General features: G+C 37.1%; 1 protein-coding gene across 1 annotated transcript in view; it reads left to right on the top strand.

Annotated features, from left to right (window-relative positions):
* The window catches only part of C2CD6 (C2 calcium dependent domain containing 6), a 78,572-nt gene extending 62,950 nt beyond the window's left edge, over window positions 1-15,622 (top strand). Inside the window, exons 14-16 of the mRNA XM_045198128.2 lie at window positions 4,260-4,340; window positions 5,982-9,485; window positions 14,964-15,622. Coding sequence (XP_045054063.2) covers window positions 4,260-4,340; window positions 5,982-9,485; window positions 14,964-15,251 — 3,873 coding nt within the window. The 3' untranslated portion in view covers window positions 15,252-15,622. The remainder of the gene's footprint in view (window positions 1-4,259; window positions 4,341-5,981; window positions 9,486-14,963) is intronic.
* The last annotated feature ends 1,221 nt before the right edge of the window (window positions 15,623-16,843 follow it).

Below are 16,843 nucleotides of genomic sequence, written 5' to 3'. Positions count from 1 at the left end.
CAGCTGTCCTGTCGTATTTTCCTGAATCTCGTCGACAGTCTGAAATCTCTTCCCTTGCAAAGGTGATTTTAGTTTTGGGGAAAGCCAGAAGTTGCAGGGCTCCATATCTGGGCTGTAGGAGGACTAAGTCACCTGGGTGATTTGATGTTTCACAAAAAAACTCTGTGTGAGATGTGATGTATGAGCAGGTGTGTTGTTGTGATGAAGCTGCCAGTCACCAGTTGCCCATAGATGCGACCTTCTGAATCATTGAAATAGTTTCTGTAGAGGAATGTTGAAACTTAATGCAAAATTTGATGCAGATTTATTGCTCTACTCGCTCAGTCACTTTTAATGGCCACACAGTACACATGCTCACTCAATGGTGTCTGCTGCCTCCACTGACTAGTACAGTGAAGTCATTACTGTTCATGCATGCGCATTCCAGTCCACTCTCCTTGGTTGCCAGGTCACACTGATGTTGTGCAAACTGTTCTTGTTATGTTACAATGGCTGGACTTTTTCCAGACAGACCTCATATTCCAGATAGGAAGAAGGAAAAGGAGAAGGATTAATCAGGTACCTGTCACCTGAATCTGCCTTTGTTATAAGATTCTCTCTCAGAAGCTTCTTCCAGTAACTTACAATTACATGTAGTTGGCCAGAACCTGGTCCCATGGCCACTCCTATCTTCAAAGGAGGCTGGAACATGTAGCTTTTTAGCAGGAGACATTTCTGTCCCCTAAAAAATTTAGGTTTTTGAGATGATATGAATTTTGGGAATGGCAACTACCAGTCCCTGTCACAGAGTACAAGAGACTCATTACAAGACTATTGTTTGGAGAGATGATGGTGGCTTGTATTTTGGTGGTAGTGGAGTTGATGTTGAGATGTGATTGGATACTTGATATATTTTGAAGGCAGCAGCCACAGGACTTAATGCTGGATTTGATAGGGAAAGCAGGAGGAGGAGAAAAGTAAACGGTAATACTTAGGTTTCTGGCCTAACAATTCAGTAGATAATAGCACTATTAACTGAGATGAAAAATAGGAAAAGACCAAGAGTTGTAAGTTTTTATTGAGGAAGGGAAGCACAGTGGTAAACTAGAATACTATTTTGTTTACATTATATTTGAGGTGTTTCAGCTGTTCCAGCTACGTGGAAATCAATACTTTTAAAAATATCTCTGAGGATACCATTTAGATTCTTTTCCAAGTGTCACCCTCCCTCCAGTCACATCCCTTAGAAATATCTCTATTTACTCTGGAGCTAGTCTATTTGTTCTTATTGATCTTTCACTTACATGTATTGATTTTCTTCATGTATCCAGTGAACTTTGTTGACTCACATTGTATTTGTGAATGAGGGAGTGAATATGCTGACTGTACAGGCATGCTCTGTGTGGCAGGCAGGCTCACCTGGAGGATGTTTGGGAGGGAAGAGGGCAGGCAGATGGCTGGGCACCCTACAGCATTTCCAAGGAACCAATGTGTTTCTCTCCCAAATGGAACTTCCTTTCTTTTCTTTTTTCCCCCTTCAGTTATCTGATGTAGAAATATGAGTGACAGCAAGCTCTGCTCTGCTTCTCTGTAAAGACTCAAAACTCATACAGGATCTCCACCTAGAGAGAGGCACATATTCCACAGGATTGGATTGGTGTTTCAGGATTCTTAGGGTATAATCCCAGCAGTGGAATTGCTGGGTCAAAAGGCAGTCCCATTTTTAGTTTTCTGAGGAAATTCCATACTGTTTTCCACAGTGGCTGCACCAGTCTACATTCCCACCAACAGTGCACTACGGTTCCCTTTTCCCCACAACCTTGACGGCACTTGTTGTTTGTTGATTTGGTTATGACGGCCATTCTCTATGGGGTGAAGTGGTATCGCATTGCAGTTTTAATTTTCATGTCTCTGATGGTTAGTGATGCTGAGCACCCTTTCATATGTCTCTGGGACCTCTTATGCCTTCCCTGGAGAAGTGTCTGTTCAGGTCCTTTGCCTACTTTTTTAATTGGCTTGTTTGTCTTCCTGGAGTGGAGTTGAGTGAGTTCTTTATGTATTTTGGAGAGCAAACCCTTGTCTGAGTTATCATTTGCAAATATATTTTCCCATATGGTTGATTCCCTTTTCGTTTTGCTGATGTTTTCTTTAGCCATGCAGAAGGTTTTTATTTTTATGAGGTCCCATTTGTTTATTCTTTCCTTTATGTCCCTTGCTCTAGGGGACATTAATAAGCCAAGCAGGGAAAGACAAATACCATATGATCTCACCTACAAGGGGAACCTAATCAATAAAACAAACAAGCAAGCAAGTAAAATATAACCAGAGACATTGAAATAAAGAACAAACTGACAGTAACCAGAGGGGAGGAGGGAGAGGGATAATGGGGGAAAATGGGGGAAGGGATATTAAGGAACACATATAAAGACACATGGGCAAAGCCAAAGGGGGTAGGTTCAAGGGCAGAAGGCGGGGATGGGAGGGGTAGGGGGTGTGGGGAATGGGCATGGTGAAAATGGAGACAACTGTACTTCAACAACAACAAAATATATATATTATTTTATGTTAATTTACTTGGCCCTTGGGAGGTAAGAAAGAGTAAACACACCTGTTCAGTTCACCATATTGAAACTCCTGTATTGGTTTATTGTCCTTTCTGTCTTCCTGAGATGAGTACCTAGAGCATTTCCCTCACGTGTAACTGTGCTGGAGTTCTTTATTCACAAAAGTATTGTATGTTTATCTAATGAATAACACAGAGTCGAACAGCGAAAGTTAATAATGTTTCCTCTCCTCCAGAGCCACTCCCTTGAGAAAACAATGTTAGCGTTTTGTATCCTTTCACACATTTTTCCATGCTTATATGAAGGGGGGGGTTTCGGTTGTTTTGTGTTTTTTATAAAAATGAAATATTTTGCTACTACTTTCTCTTATAGTTTCTTGTCAGACATATTTCATTTATTTTTTAAATTTCTCTTCTAATTCACTTAAGTCAATAAACCTTCAAATGTTAGAAATTAAGGGAAATTTGGGGAAATTCAAGCAAAATGAGAAAAACAGCAGATGTGGAAATGCATGAGCTGTATTTAGAGAATTCTGAGTTAGACACATGTTCCTGGAAGAGAGAAACTATGGTGGGGAATATCGAGAAACTTGAGCAGAAATAATTTAGTGTCAGTGTGTGAGGGCAATGAATAATGGCAAAAGTGGGAAGCCACTGAAGATTTAAAAATAAAGTCATGTTACTAATTGCTTCATGCTAATGAACACCTAAGTGTTCAGTACTGAGGGATGGAAACTAGACCTTTGGGGGTGAGCATACTACAAGCATATACAGATGTTGAGTAAGAATGTTGTATCTGAAACTTATATGATGTTACAAAGCAATGTTACCTGAATAAAAAGATACAATGTTTTAAAAAGTGTTCCTTATGAAAACATCATTCATTGAATTGTTATTTCAGCTAAATTGATGTATAATGGACCCCCTATGGACTGAAGGAGAGAATGAGTAGGAAAGTGGCAGCAGTGTGTGCTGTGTGTGCACCGGGAAAGAGAACAGTGTTGAAGGGTCCAAGGATCCAGCTACAAAGTGTTCTACAAAGAGATGGAGTCAAGTTCTCTCTAGATGAGTTGGTAGTGTGGAGGCTCATTATGATGCTTGCAAAGCACCATTCTCCCTCACTGCAGTCCTGACTGTGTGGGGGAAGGTTACTTAGGATTTAGGCTTCTACTCATCTGGGTAACTTGAAGCAACAAACTTCAATTTCTTGTGTAAAATAAGGAGTAGGACAATTCTCTTAAAAGTGCCTTCTATCTCTAAAAATTCAATGGGTCTGTGATTCTTTAATTTTCCCTTATAAACCCTGGTTTAGCAGCAAGTGCTTTCTTAGGCCATTTAACAATTACAGGCTGAGGATCATTGAAAATGCTATTTCAATATATCAGATGGCATTTGTTATCTAAAGCATTTCACAATCTTTTAAAATTAGATTACAATTTGTTCTGATAATTCTGTTCTCTACTTTTGTTTCTGCTTGATGTGCATTGTACAGATTCAATAGAATAAATAATGCAGTATCAAGGAAGCTAAGATTATATAGTATGGTGTCTGTATATACTGATTTATTTTGATACTTGGAAAAGTATAGTAGTTATGAGAAACTTATTTAGGTTTTAAAGATTTTTGTATCTTTAATATCTATTGAAAGAATAAAATTATTTTGGGAAATATCCTTTTATTACAAGCTGTCAGAAATTAAAACCTCTCTTTTTATAAGGTGGCTTTTTCACAAAAAGGATATGTGGCACCATCTTTGAGGCCAGAATATGTAGAATTCAAGCCAAAATACCAGGTGAGTGCTGAGTTATCCTATCCCAATGTTAATTATATGAGAAGGACCCCCAAATCCAGAACTTATTTATAAAAAATTATTAATTCTTACATGTTTAAATTTTAGTTGCTTTCAAAGTGCTCTCCATTTGATGCAATATGCCTGTAGAGATGTTTTTTCCCACTGCACAAAACAGTTTTTGAACTCATCCATTTTGATGCCTTTTAGAGCTTCTGCTTTTTGTGCTTCACCTCTTCCACATGGGCAAAATGATTCCCTTTGAGGACTTTTTTCATCTGAGTAACAAACAAACAAAAAAAGTCGCTCAGGGCAAGATTGAGTGAATAGGAGGGTGGGGCACAGGAGTCATACTGTTTTTGGTGAAGGACTGCTGAACTCTCAAGAGTGGTGTGGGCAGGTGCACTGGTAAATCACCCATCATGAAATGGGCAAATGCATTGAAAAAGGCTTCAAAAAACATCCACTGAAGCTAAATGCAGCCTCTCACCACAACACCAGCTGGCACAATGATACAGATGGGTTCCTAGAACCCTCACCTAGCAGGGAAAGCCTGTATTACAAGGGGCCTGACCTCCAGAAGATAATTCTGGTTTGGGGGGCTCCCCCTCATACTTAAATACTAGGTTTCTCTAATACATGATGCAATTCAATGGCTCCAAAACCAAATTACTCTTTAGAAACACCAGGCTGTCTTTTAAAAATACACATTTCCAGATCTCACCTCTGACCAAATGAATCTCAGTCTGGAAGCAGAGCCTAGGAATCAGTACTTCTCAAGAACCCAAGGGGATTATTATGCTGTCACCTGGGTATCAACCACCATTTAAATACCAGTTGTAATGAATTGTATCCATTAAAACGAAGCTTGAATTATTAAGGTGAAATAAACTAAAACATATTCTAGGCTGATTATTTCACAATTTGCTTTTTTCAACTGGATAATGTAGAAGTTGTATGAACAAAGAGTTTGAATAAGGGACTTCATTTTGAAGCTGTTTCAGTGAGAAACTAATCTAATCTCAGAGCTACAAAACTGCCTGTGGATAGTACACTGAAATTTCACTGTAATCCAACATTTTGTATATTGCCATCTCTTAACCATGTTTGAGGTATATATAGTATTCATCAAAAAGTAAGGTTTTACTGTGCTGTGCTAAGGATTGGATGGAACTCATCATTGTTGAAATTCTCAGATGATATATGTCCCAAGTCAGCCTTTTAAGAGTATTTACAATACTTTTAATTATACATATAATAGTTTGCATTTTTTTAAATTTCCTACATTGATACAAAATGGTAAATATTTATGTGGATAGGACTTAGATCCCGATGTTAGCCCTTGTCTGAACAAATGCAGCTAACACTAGAAATTGAGTCCTTTAAAAAACAATTTGTGAGTGCCTTTTAATTATTTACAAATACTCCAGGTAGCAAAAAGCTCTTAGACACAAAATAGTATTACAGTTAGGAATTTGAAAGTTTTCCATTAAAATTTCAAATATTTAAAAAATAAAGTTAGTTTTATCTTCATAAAGGTACAAGAATGAATAGATAAATTGACAGATTGCTCAAAGAAAATTAGATAGAAAATTTATTATAAAGTCAAAACAAATGTTATAGAATGTCTTACTTTTTTTAACATTACAGAATTTCAACACCAGGGACAGTTTTGATCCTTTTCTAAGGAATATAAACAACAAAATGTCAGTCAGAAAAAGGAAGGACCAAGATATGTTCGAATGTAGAAACACTTTAAGTGCGGAGGTTATAGAATGTGAAGACCAAGATCCTCCTTATACAAAACATCCGAAGGCTCCCAGACCTGTAGATAAAACCCAGCCTCATGGTGGTGATGTCGCCACCGCGAAGACTGTTGACACTAAGAAGATGTTAACCTGTGGCCCTGACATCATCACAGTAAAGACTGTAAATGCTAAGGATAATTCAGCCCATGATCCTAGTGTCACCGCAATGAAGAGTTTAGATACTAAGAGTGAGTTAAAGGAAAGACCACCAAACGTATCCTTACCAAACTTGGAAAGAGAATCACCACTAACTGGAAATGTGAACACACATCCGTGTCGCTTCTCAAAATCATTAAGTCTTACTTCCCACATAGAAAACTTAAGACAATTAGTGGTACTTGAGTCAATTTTACGTAAAAATCTGCAAGACCTGTCAGAGAAATTATCTGCTAAACTAGAAGTCCCTACAGACACTGAAGCAAGAAAGAAGAGTCATAGTTCTCTATTTCTAAGTGTTCCTGATAAACCACCTAGTAGTCTGGAAGACGAGATATCGGAAAAAATCCAAGATTTAAATAGCTGGCTTTCAAAAGGAGACATTTTGTACTCAAAGTCTCTTGTAAATCCAATAATTAAAGATGTTCCTGCAGTGTCACTTTCAGAAGGGGGGCCAGGAAATTCTCCAGAGGTAGAAAGGGAACTTGTCTGTGAAAAGCATTTAGAGGATGGTGAGAAAGCTTTTCCAGTGGGAAGAAAGAGTAGTTTCAAAAAGAAACATTTAGAATGTGACATATCTATTTCTAAACCAGGTTTCAGTGGCATTCCACAGGATTGTGTTATAAAGCAAATATTCACTGCCCAAAACTTCTCCACGTCGGACACAGGAGTGGAAGAGTCAAGGGAGACACAGATGGACTGGCAGAACCAGTTACCCGCAGGCTGGGAGAACTTATCTTCAAATATTCTAGTTCACTATGAAGAAGACGATGAAATAGATTTGCCAGAGGCCAAATCTGTCACAAGCCAGAAAATGCAAGCATTTCCTATAGATACTCTTTTAGCATCTGGGAAAATCAAAATGATAGAATTAGATAAAGAATACCAGAAGAGTTCTTTGCTGGATACAGAGGCAGCCTTTGCTGAAGAAAAGCCAAAAGATTCCATAGAGGATTATTTAGAAATCACCTGCAAAACAAATTCTCTTTCAAAACAGAATATGCCCATCATTCCCAAAGAAAGCACTTCTTCTTTAAATAGTGTTGAATTTATGGACAAAGGACAAAATGTATCCCCACAAGATTCAAAGTATCCATCAACAACAGATAAAAAAACAGATTTGCCAAGTAGTAGTCGAAGGCTTGACAGAGAAGAAAGTGATCTAAGTTCTACCTTAGAAAATTTAAGTAATTTGTTAATGGGTAAACTTAATGAGTCAGATATAGTAATGTTAAAATCCTTTTTCAAAAACATATTTAATGTTTTTTTAAAATATAATTGGTCTGAAACGAGAAGACAACCAGAAAAAGAATTAGAAAGACTAATTCAACACCCTTTTCCAAATAATATAGAAGACCTTAAAGGAATTAAAGAGAATTTTGATAAAGCAGACAAATTAGATGGAAAACCTAGTTTGAATCCAAAGCTGCGTGTATTTCTAGAAGCACTCTCAGAGTCAGAAATAAAAAACCTAAAATGTGAATTAAGTAAACACATCCAGCATTATCTTGTAGAGAGACTTTCAGAATCAGGACATATTACCATAGAGGACTTACCAAAAATCTATCAAAATCTGCATTTGATGAATGAGAGAGCAGAACCAAAAGGGCAGAATGTTTTTCTGGAGAAATATTCAGAAACCGTAAAAGAAACTATGTCTTTCGTAAATAATTTTAATCATTATTTCATAAATAAACATTTGGAAATAAAGTTGAGATCTTTTTTAAATGAAATTCTTCAAAACTATTTCCTAAAAAACCTTTCAGAAAGCAGTTTATTTAAAGAGACAGAATCTGAACCTATGCACTCAAACATATCTTCTCTAAGAACTAAAGGTACTGCAGTGTCTTTTCACGAGTTACAAGATATTTCAAAGGGAAGTTTTGGTAGAAGTCTTGAAATAAACATGAAATATCCTTTAAATAAATCTCTGCAAAACTATTTCAGAGCTTTATCAGAAAATGAACTATTAAATCTAAAAGCTGATTTAAGCAAATGCCTCCAGAGACTTTTTATAGAAAAACTTTCAAAATCAGGGCTAATCACTGAAAGGCAATTAGAAGGAATAAGCAACCATATGAATTTGATTAATTCTAGTTCCACACCATTAAAATGTATAAACCCATATTTATCATTTAGAGATGAAAGTCAATTTGTGGAGGAGCATTCAGAAAAGCAAAATAAATATTCAGAAATTGTTCATAAAGCCACTTTACAAAAGGTTCCTGAGGATAGAGATGTAGAAACAGAACTGACCAGAAAGGAAGAAAAGGAGTATTTTCCCTTACAAAATATTAAAGAAAATCCATCAGCAATTAGAGAACAGAAAAGATGTTATCCTAAAGAAGGAGCTAAAACACAGACTTTAATGAACGTGCAACCTGCTTCCAACAAAAATAGCCACACAATTCCACTAAAGAAGTCATCAGAACGACTTACAGACATAGTGCTTAAGAAACAAAGGAAAGAACATGGTTTTATGCAGCTTCCTCAAGGAGAAAATTTGGATTTTAAAACAGATATTCAAGACCCACATAGTTTGAGTGGTAAATCAAAGCTAAGTCAATCAAATGCCTGCTCTGAAAGGACACTAAAAATGAAGTCCCTTGGAAAAAATGAGCATAATAACATCTCCAAATCAGTGGTACAGGAAACACCTGAAGCCGTGTTGTCACCATATCCTAGAATTCCTTACTGCAAAAAGCCAAATGAAGATGAAAACTGCGTAAATAACTTCACTTTTCCTTCCAGGCAGAGTAACACTTTAATTCATTTCAGTTCAGAGGCTGGGGAGAACTCAAAATTAGAAGTCCAGGTTTGTCAGAGACTGAAAGGATATAATAACAACAATAAAAAACAGTTCATTACATTTGCACATTACAGAAAAGAAATACAAGCCCTTTGTATAAAACCAAGTGAAATTTGCAGTGAAAAGTATGCCAAGGCCCTTCAATCACAATTGTTTAAAGTTGTGGAAACTAAGAAAAACTCAAAACCATCCCTCTTCCCAGAAGTAATAAAGAGAGAAAATCTAAAGCCCAAGGTCCAGAAAGAAAGAGACCATGTCAACAAACAAAAAAAGTCACCGAAGATAGTTAAGATCCTCCCAACCACACCGCCCACCACAGGAACGCTAAGGAAATCTGTGCCAAGGACAGTGCTTCATTGGACTGCAAGAACTACTATACATGTAATAATGTTTTCCTAAGTCTTCTACCTCTGTGTTTTGCAAAGTTCTGTAAATAATCTAATGTAGGATACACACACACACACATCTGCATGCAAATGTGTGTAACCTTCATTGCTTCAGGATATGTATACTTCCGAATTAAAAAAAAAATTTCTTCTGACATTCAGATATCAGAAGAAATCATATTTGTGAGATATCATATTTGTGATTGCATTTTGAACCTTACCTGATTCAAAATGCAATCACAAAATTGGGGGACTGTTAACACACTGAATACCTTTGTATAAAATAGATAAAGGACACCCCTTCAGGAGAATGAATTAGAAAAAGACATCCTTTCCTCTAGCACACAGGTGGTGCAAACAGGGCCTGCAGGCCGACTCCGGCCCTCCATCTTGTTTTATCCAGCCTGGTACCTTGTTTTACCCTGAGGCAGGAGGCAGCACTGAGCTCCTTGCCCCTAGTTAAGGATTAGTTACATTTACACAGTCCTAAAGATACATTTGGCCCTTTGAAGGCAACTGCAAGGCTGATGTGGTCCCCGGTGAAAATGAGTGCGACACCCCTGCTCTAGGAAGAGTCTGCAGGCCAACCCAGCCTGGAACCAGAGCTCACAGCCCTGTCTGGAAAACCAGCTGGATTTCAGTCCCAATTTAGTTCTGGGGGGTGGGGTGGGGAGGGGGGAGCTGTTGTACAACCTGTACCATTGGCAGTGTCTGTATACTGAGGAAACACAGCTGGGATTTTTTTCACACAGATATAAGTATAGCGCCTTTTTCAGGTCACTGAACTATCTGTTTCAGTAAACAAAGATGTTATGTACCAGTTAATCTGCTAAGCACTAGGATATGTAAAATTCACAATTGGATCATGAACTGCAAAATTTTAATTTAACTTCTACTCTTCTTTTCCCCCCCACCCCACTGCTATATTGTGTGCTGACAAACTTGGGAATTCAAATCTATTTTTTAGTATTACATAAAATAGAAAGGTGAATCTCCTACTAGACTTCATGCAAGCCATTCTAAAGAAAATTAAAATCTAGTGATGGAAGGACCGTATTTTAATTTTCTCTTTTGTGCGTGTGTGTAATTAATAAGATTTTTAAAAATTATTTTGTTCAATTACAGTTGTCTGTATTTTCTCCCCACCCCTCCCCCCACCCCACCCAAACCCACCTCCCTCCCTTGCTTCCACCCTCCCCCTTGATTTTGTCCATGTGTCCTTTATAGTAGTTCCTGAAAACCCTTCTCCCCACTGTTCCCTCCCCCCTTCCCTTGGCTATTGTTAGATTCAATGACTCTGGTTATATTTTGTTTGCTTTTTTCTTCTGTTGATTATGTTCCAGTTAAAGGTGAGATCATATGGTATTTGTTCCTCACCACCTGGCTTATTTCACTTAGCATAATGCTCTCCAGTTCCATCCATGCTGCTGCAAAGGGTAGGAGTGCCTTCTTTCTTTCTGCTGTGTAGAATTCCATTGTGTGAGTGTGACATAGTTTTTTGATCCATTCACTTACTGATGGGCACTTAGGCTGTTTCTAGCACTTCGCTATTGTAAATTGTGCTGCTATGAACATTGGGGTGCATAGGTTCTTTTGAACTGGTGTTTCAGTATTCTTAGGGTATAATCCCAGCAGTGGAATTGCTGGGTCAAAAGGCAGTTCCATTTTTAGTTTTCTGAGGAAGTTCCATACTGTTTTCCACAGTGGCTGCACCAGTCTGCATTCCCACCAACAATATACTAGGGTTCCCTTTTCTCCGCATCCTTTCCAACACTTGTTGATTTGTTTATGTTGGCCATTCTGACCGGTGTGAGGTGGTATCTCATTGTGGTTTTAATTTGCATCTCTCTGATGGCTAGTGATGCTGAGCATTTTTTCATATGTCTCTGGGCCCTCTTTATGCCTTCCCTGGAGAAGTGTCCGTTCAAGTCCTTTGCCCATTTTTAATTGGGTTGTTTGTCTTCCTGGTGTGGAGTCATGTGAGTTCTTTATATATTTTGGAGATCAGACCCTTGTCTGAGGTAACATTGGCAAATATGTTTTCCATACAGTTGGTTCTCTTTTCATTTTAATGCTGTTTTCTTTAGCCATGCAGAAGGTTTTTATTTTGATGAGGTCCCATTTGTTTATTCTTTCCTTTATGTCCCTTGCTTTAGGGGACATGTCTGTGAAGATGTTTCTGCATGGAATGGCTGAGATTTTCCTGCCTATGTTCTCCTAGGACTTTTATGGTGTTACGACTTATATTTAAGTCTTTTAACCACCTTGAATTTATTTTTGTGTATGGTATAAGTTGGTGATTGAGTTTCATTTTTTTGCATGTAGCTGTCCAGATCTCCCAACACCATTTGTTACAGAGGCTATTTTTGCTCCATTTTATGCTTCTGCCCCCTTTGTCAAATATTAATTGACCGTAGAGACTTTGGTTATTTCTGGGCTCTCTGTTCTGTTCCATTGGTCTATGTGCCTGTTTTTATGCCAGTACCAGGCTGTTTTGATGTCAGATATTATGATCCCTCCTGCTTTGTTCTTCTTTCTCAAAGTTGCTGCAGCTATGGGGGGTCATTTATGGTTCCATATAAGTTTCTGAAATGTTTGTTCTATACCTGTGCAATATGTAATTGGTACTTTAATAAGGATTGCATTGAATCTATAAATCACTTTGGGTAGTATGGCCATTTTGATGATGTTAATTCTTCCAATCCATGAGCATTGTACATGCTTCCATTTGTTTGTGTCTTAATTTCTTTCTTCAGTGTTGTGTAGTTTTCTGAGTACAGGTCTTTTACCTCCTTGGCTAGGTTTATTCCTAGGTACTTTATTTTTCTTGTTGCTATATCAAATGGGATTTTTTTCCTGATTTCTGTTTCTGATGTTTCATTGTTGGTGTACGAGAATGCCTTTGATTTCTGAGTGTTGACTTTGTATCCAGCTGTTTTGCCAAATTCATGTATTAGGTCGAGTAGTTTTTTGGATGGAGTCTATAGGATTTTCTACATACACTATCATGTCATGTGCAAACAATGACAGTTTTGTTTCTTCCTTTCCAATTTGGATGCCTTTTATTTCTTTTTCTTGTGTGATTGCTGTGGCTAGGACTTCCAGTACTATGTTGAATAGGAGTGGTGAGAGCGGGCATCCTTGTCTTGTTCCTGATCTTAGTGGGAAAGCTCTAAGTTTTTGTCCATTGAGTATGGTGTTGGCTGTAGGTCTCTCATATATGGCCTTTATTATGTTGAGGAATGTTCCCTGTACTCCCACTTTGCTGAGTGTTTTTAACATAAATGGGTGCTGTACCTTATCAAATGCTTTTTCCGCATCTATTGATACGATCATGTGATTTGTGTCTTTTGTTTTATTTATGTGGTGTATTATGTTTATTGATTTATGAATATTGTACCATCCTTGCATCCCTGGGTTGAATCCCACTTGATCATGGTGTATGATCTTTTTTGTATTTTAATTTTCTTAATCACTGCTTTTATCTGTTGGTATATATAAACAGACATGACCTACATTTGGAAAAATAATACACCCTAAAATGATATAATGATAATTTGATATGCGTAATTCAATTTTTGAGAAAATAGATCTATATTCAGGATAGTTGAATTTCTATAGTAAATTGATTTTCTATAATAAAGCAAATATTCATCTATAGTAAAGCAAATTAGTAGCAGGGTAAATATTAATATAGCTTACACTCTCAACTTTGGATTCCTCTTTTATGTCTAAATTCAGTAATTTAGTATCAAATAAGTGAAGGTTTGTGCTCACTAGTTATCTAGGTATAGAAAGAAGACGGATTTATAGTCTTTGGGAAAGACATTGTGAAGTTCCTTCAAACAAATGGAATCATTAATACACTTTTAAACAAAACAAGAAATTGTGTTTACATTATATGGTATGAGATTATATAGGATCTCAGAATTCTTATCCTAAGAGCAGGCAAGGGAGATAGAGTTATCTTTATTTCCCTTTGTTAAACCAACAGTACCTAAAGTTTTCTCTAGTGACATTGGGCAACAGAGAATTGCATGGTAAGAGGGAGTTTTTCAAATCATCAGAATGCTTTGCTTCTCTGATTCTCCAAAATCCAAGAATCCCCCAAAGGAATTATAACATAAGACTGAGAAACTGAGTTGTAGGAGCATCCAGAAAAATAACCAGTGGGTTGCTCTCCATGCACTTCACTGGAACTCTAGCACTCTGTTACGTCTACCGTAAAGCAGAAATTACACATTGCTCACCAGTGAAACAGGAATTCCCTTAGTAATCTGGCTTACCTAATTGTTATGGGTATGTCACAGGGAGGAGGAAGAATGTTTCCTTGCCCTCTGCAACCCAGGCAAAAAAGTAGGTCAAATTTGTCTTTAGACTCTTAATACCTCCCGTTCTGTAAATCTTCTCTTTATTGCTCTCTAACAATTCTCAGTGCTGCTGAACCTACCCTAACCCTCCAATTCTAATAATCCATTTCCACTTTCTCTCCAACTGAAAGCAGCTCACTCCTTGGCTGTGGCCACCTCTGTGAAGTGTTAAGAGATAAGCTGCGTAAACTGCAGAGGAAACTCATTTGAGAATGACTAATAGCTCCCTATCTTCTTACAGGCAATTGTAGATTATTATATTAGTAAAATATAGTCATATTATAAAAAACTTGAAGAGAAAAGGAAAACAAATCTCATAATCCCACCACCCTAACACAGCTACCATTTTTAAAAATTATTTTTGGTGTATGTCTTTTAGTTATTTTCTTGAATGTTTTACTTGTTTACTCTCAAAATGCCCATGAACTTTTTTATTATTTTAATATAAACATAACCATACTCTTAGATGCTGGGCTCTGTGTGTGTGTGTATTAAAGATGTTTATTAACTTCTAAGGAATGAACATTTGGATGATATAAATAGTAAAATAAAAGAACTCATAATGTACACTTGGGGTCAGGGAAGATGTATTTTGGAGGAAAAGAATTATAGAATAGGCTGTCGGCTTTGCCTAGGAGTCTGATCCCTGAGGACAGCTGCCCTAAATTTATCTGGTTTCAAGCTTTATACCTTCTTTCTCTTTTGAAATAACAGATCATTTGAAACAATAACTTTTTTCCAAAAAGCATGATTTCCGTAGTCTTATAGTTTCCAATAGGAGGTATTGGGTGTAGGGTCTGAATTTACCTATAAAACATTTGAAGCTCTAATTTTTTCTCTTTAACTGTTGATATTACATACTTTGGTCTTTATAAGTTTAAAATATACTTTTCAAATGTAAACTTATTGTATTTTTTCCATTACCATTTAGCCCCCTTATAACCCCCTTCCCACAGCAATCACCACTCTGTTGTCCATGTCCATGAGTCCTTTTTCCTTTTTGCTCCATCTCTCCACCCTCTTATCCCCACCCCCACTAGTTGTCAACCTGCTCTCCATCAGAGGCCTAACTCACCAACTTGACCTTTTATTTTAATATTTAGGATTGTTTGGATAGATTTGAGGATTCACCTATGACCTCTTTTCAGCATCTTGAAAAACTGAAATCAAGAGCAAGCCTGTTAGGAAAGAGCCCAGATGATAGCCATGATCGGTTAAAACACTCCGCAAGGCCGTATACTGCTCCAGAGGTTAACAAACGGCGAGAAAACTACACTGGAAAAGTTACAAGTCCTCGAATGGTTTCAGCAGGCTTAGTTCATTTAAATGATACAATCCCAGATTATGATATCCATAAATCGCAGCCAAAAAAAATGTTTGCTCATTCATGATATTATCCACCTGTTAAAGAGTTCAGAATGATATGTGAGGCCAACAGTCAGAATATTGTTTCTCCAATTGACAAAATGGTCTGGAGATCTGTCCTTTTGTGTGATAGAAGTCAGCAACCAAATTTCATCTTGTCAGAACCATTTTGTTTTAATTAAAATGAAAAGAAACACTTTTTGATGTAAATGTGTTTTTGTTTATGAACCTTCAGGAACAAGCCCAGAAATACACATTCAGTTCATATTTATTGGCAAAGTTGTATTTCCAGTTTTCCTCTGTTTCACCATATAACATTATCATTCCAATTCATAGTTTTCTGTTTATTCAAATCTTTGTTATGCTCCAAATTACCCTGCCTACCCAGTTTTCAGGTTCTGTATTTGCAGTTGTTTAGCCTTTTACTCTTTAGCTTTAGTTATACAGGGTCCGGCAGAAGTAATGCCTGCGTGAGAGTGGTTGATAGGGTAACATGGGTGTAATAATTTATAGTTTTAATTTGAAAATTTCACCTAAAATGTCCTATGGTTTGCTTGAGTGTGATATTACAGAATTACATGTTTATGATTGTGTAATAAAAATTTTTGTAATAAAAAGGGGCGTTATATGTGCCGGACCCTACATTTTTTTTTTTTTAATTCAACAGAATGTAATTCTCTAGATCTATAGAACTTGTTAATTTTAATATCAGATATTACAACTTCTTACACTGTAAATATAACAATGAACAGATTTAATACTAGTTTCTGAAGCATCTCCTACATTGTAGTGATTTTCTTACTTGGAAAACTATGTAAAGGCCTCTTTAATAACACAACACTCAAGAAGTTGCATAAAATTGCAGAAACTGTGTAAAAAGTTATCTAGCTAAACAACCTAGGATTTAATTCAGACACTTCTGAGAATTGGTTCTATTGCTATCAAGTACAATATTTGTATCTTGTTGAACTTTGGTTCATTCTTGAGAAGCAAGAACTTCAATTGATATAATTTTTATCAGTTTCAATTTTTCTCCCACAAGTCATAAAAACCATGGGGTTTAAATAGATTGGCTGGTGGAAAACCTAATTCTTGATCATTCACTTAATGGCATAATCAAGATAATAATTTTTTTTTTTGGAGACCAAGATTTTCTAGTAATCTTCAAAGTTGTACTTGTATAAGTCACAGTGTAATGGGGAGAACATAACTCTGGATTTTCATGTAGAAGGAACACAGGGAATTGGTTTCATGAGTGATGGAATGAAGGCTAAGAAACCAAAAGGGATGGTGAGTCAATCCAGAGATTAGCAAGAGCAGAAAGTGCTACTACCTCTCACATGGAAGAGACAGCAGAAGCAAGTGGTGCCACCAGAGTCCTAAAGTCAAAAGACATGAATACAGTCACTGCCAGAGATATCAGAAGAAACAGGAGAGTGTGGAGAAAGGGTGAGATATAACACGTTTCTCCCCTCTTTCCCTGCCCTCTGATCTTCCACTATTTCCTCCCTGGAAACCAGAGAGTGAGGGAGTGTGGGAAATGTATCGCAGTTCCCAGTGAAGCAAAGCCAGGGAAGAGTGGAGAAACAGATTTAAGAGCGAACAGGCAATTTAATGA

The sequence above is a fragment of the Desmodus rotundus genome, chromosome 2 (assembly GCF_022682495.2).
Source record: "Desmodus rotundus isolate HL8 chromosome 2, HLdesRot8A.1, whole genome shotgun sequence".
NCBI lineage: Eukaryota > Metazoa > Chordata > Mammalia > Chiroptera > Phyllostomidae > Desmodus > Desmodus rotundus.
Note: the sequence above shows the minus strand (reverse complement) of the source record. Positions and strands in the feature narration are given on the sequence as shown.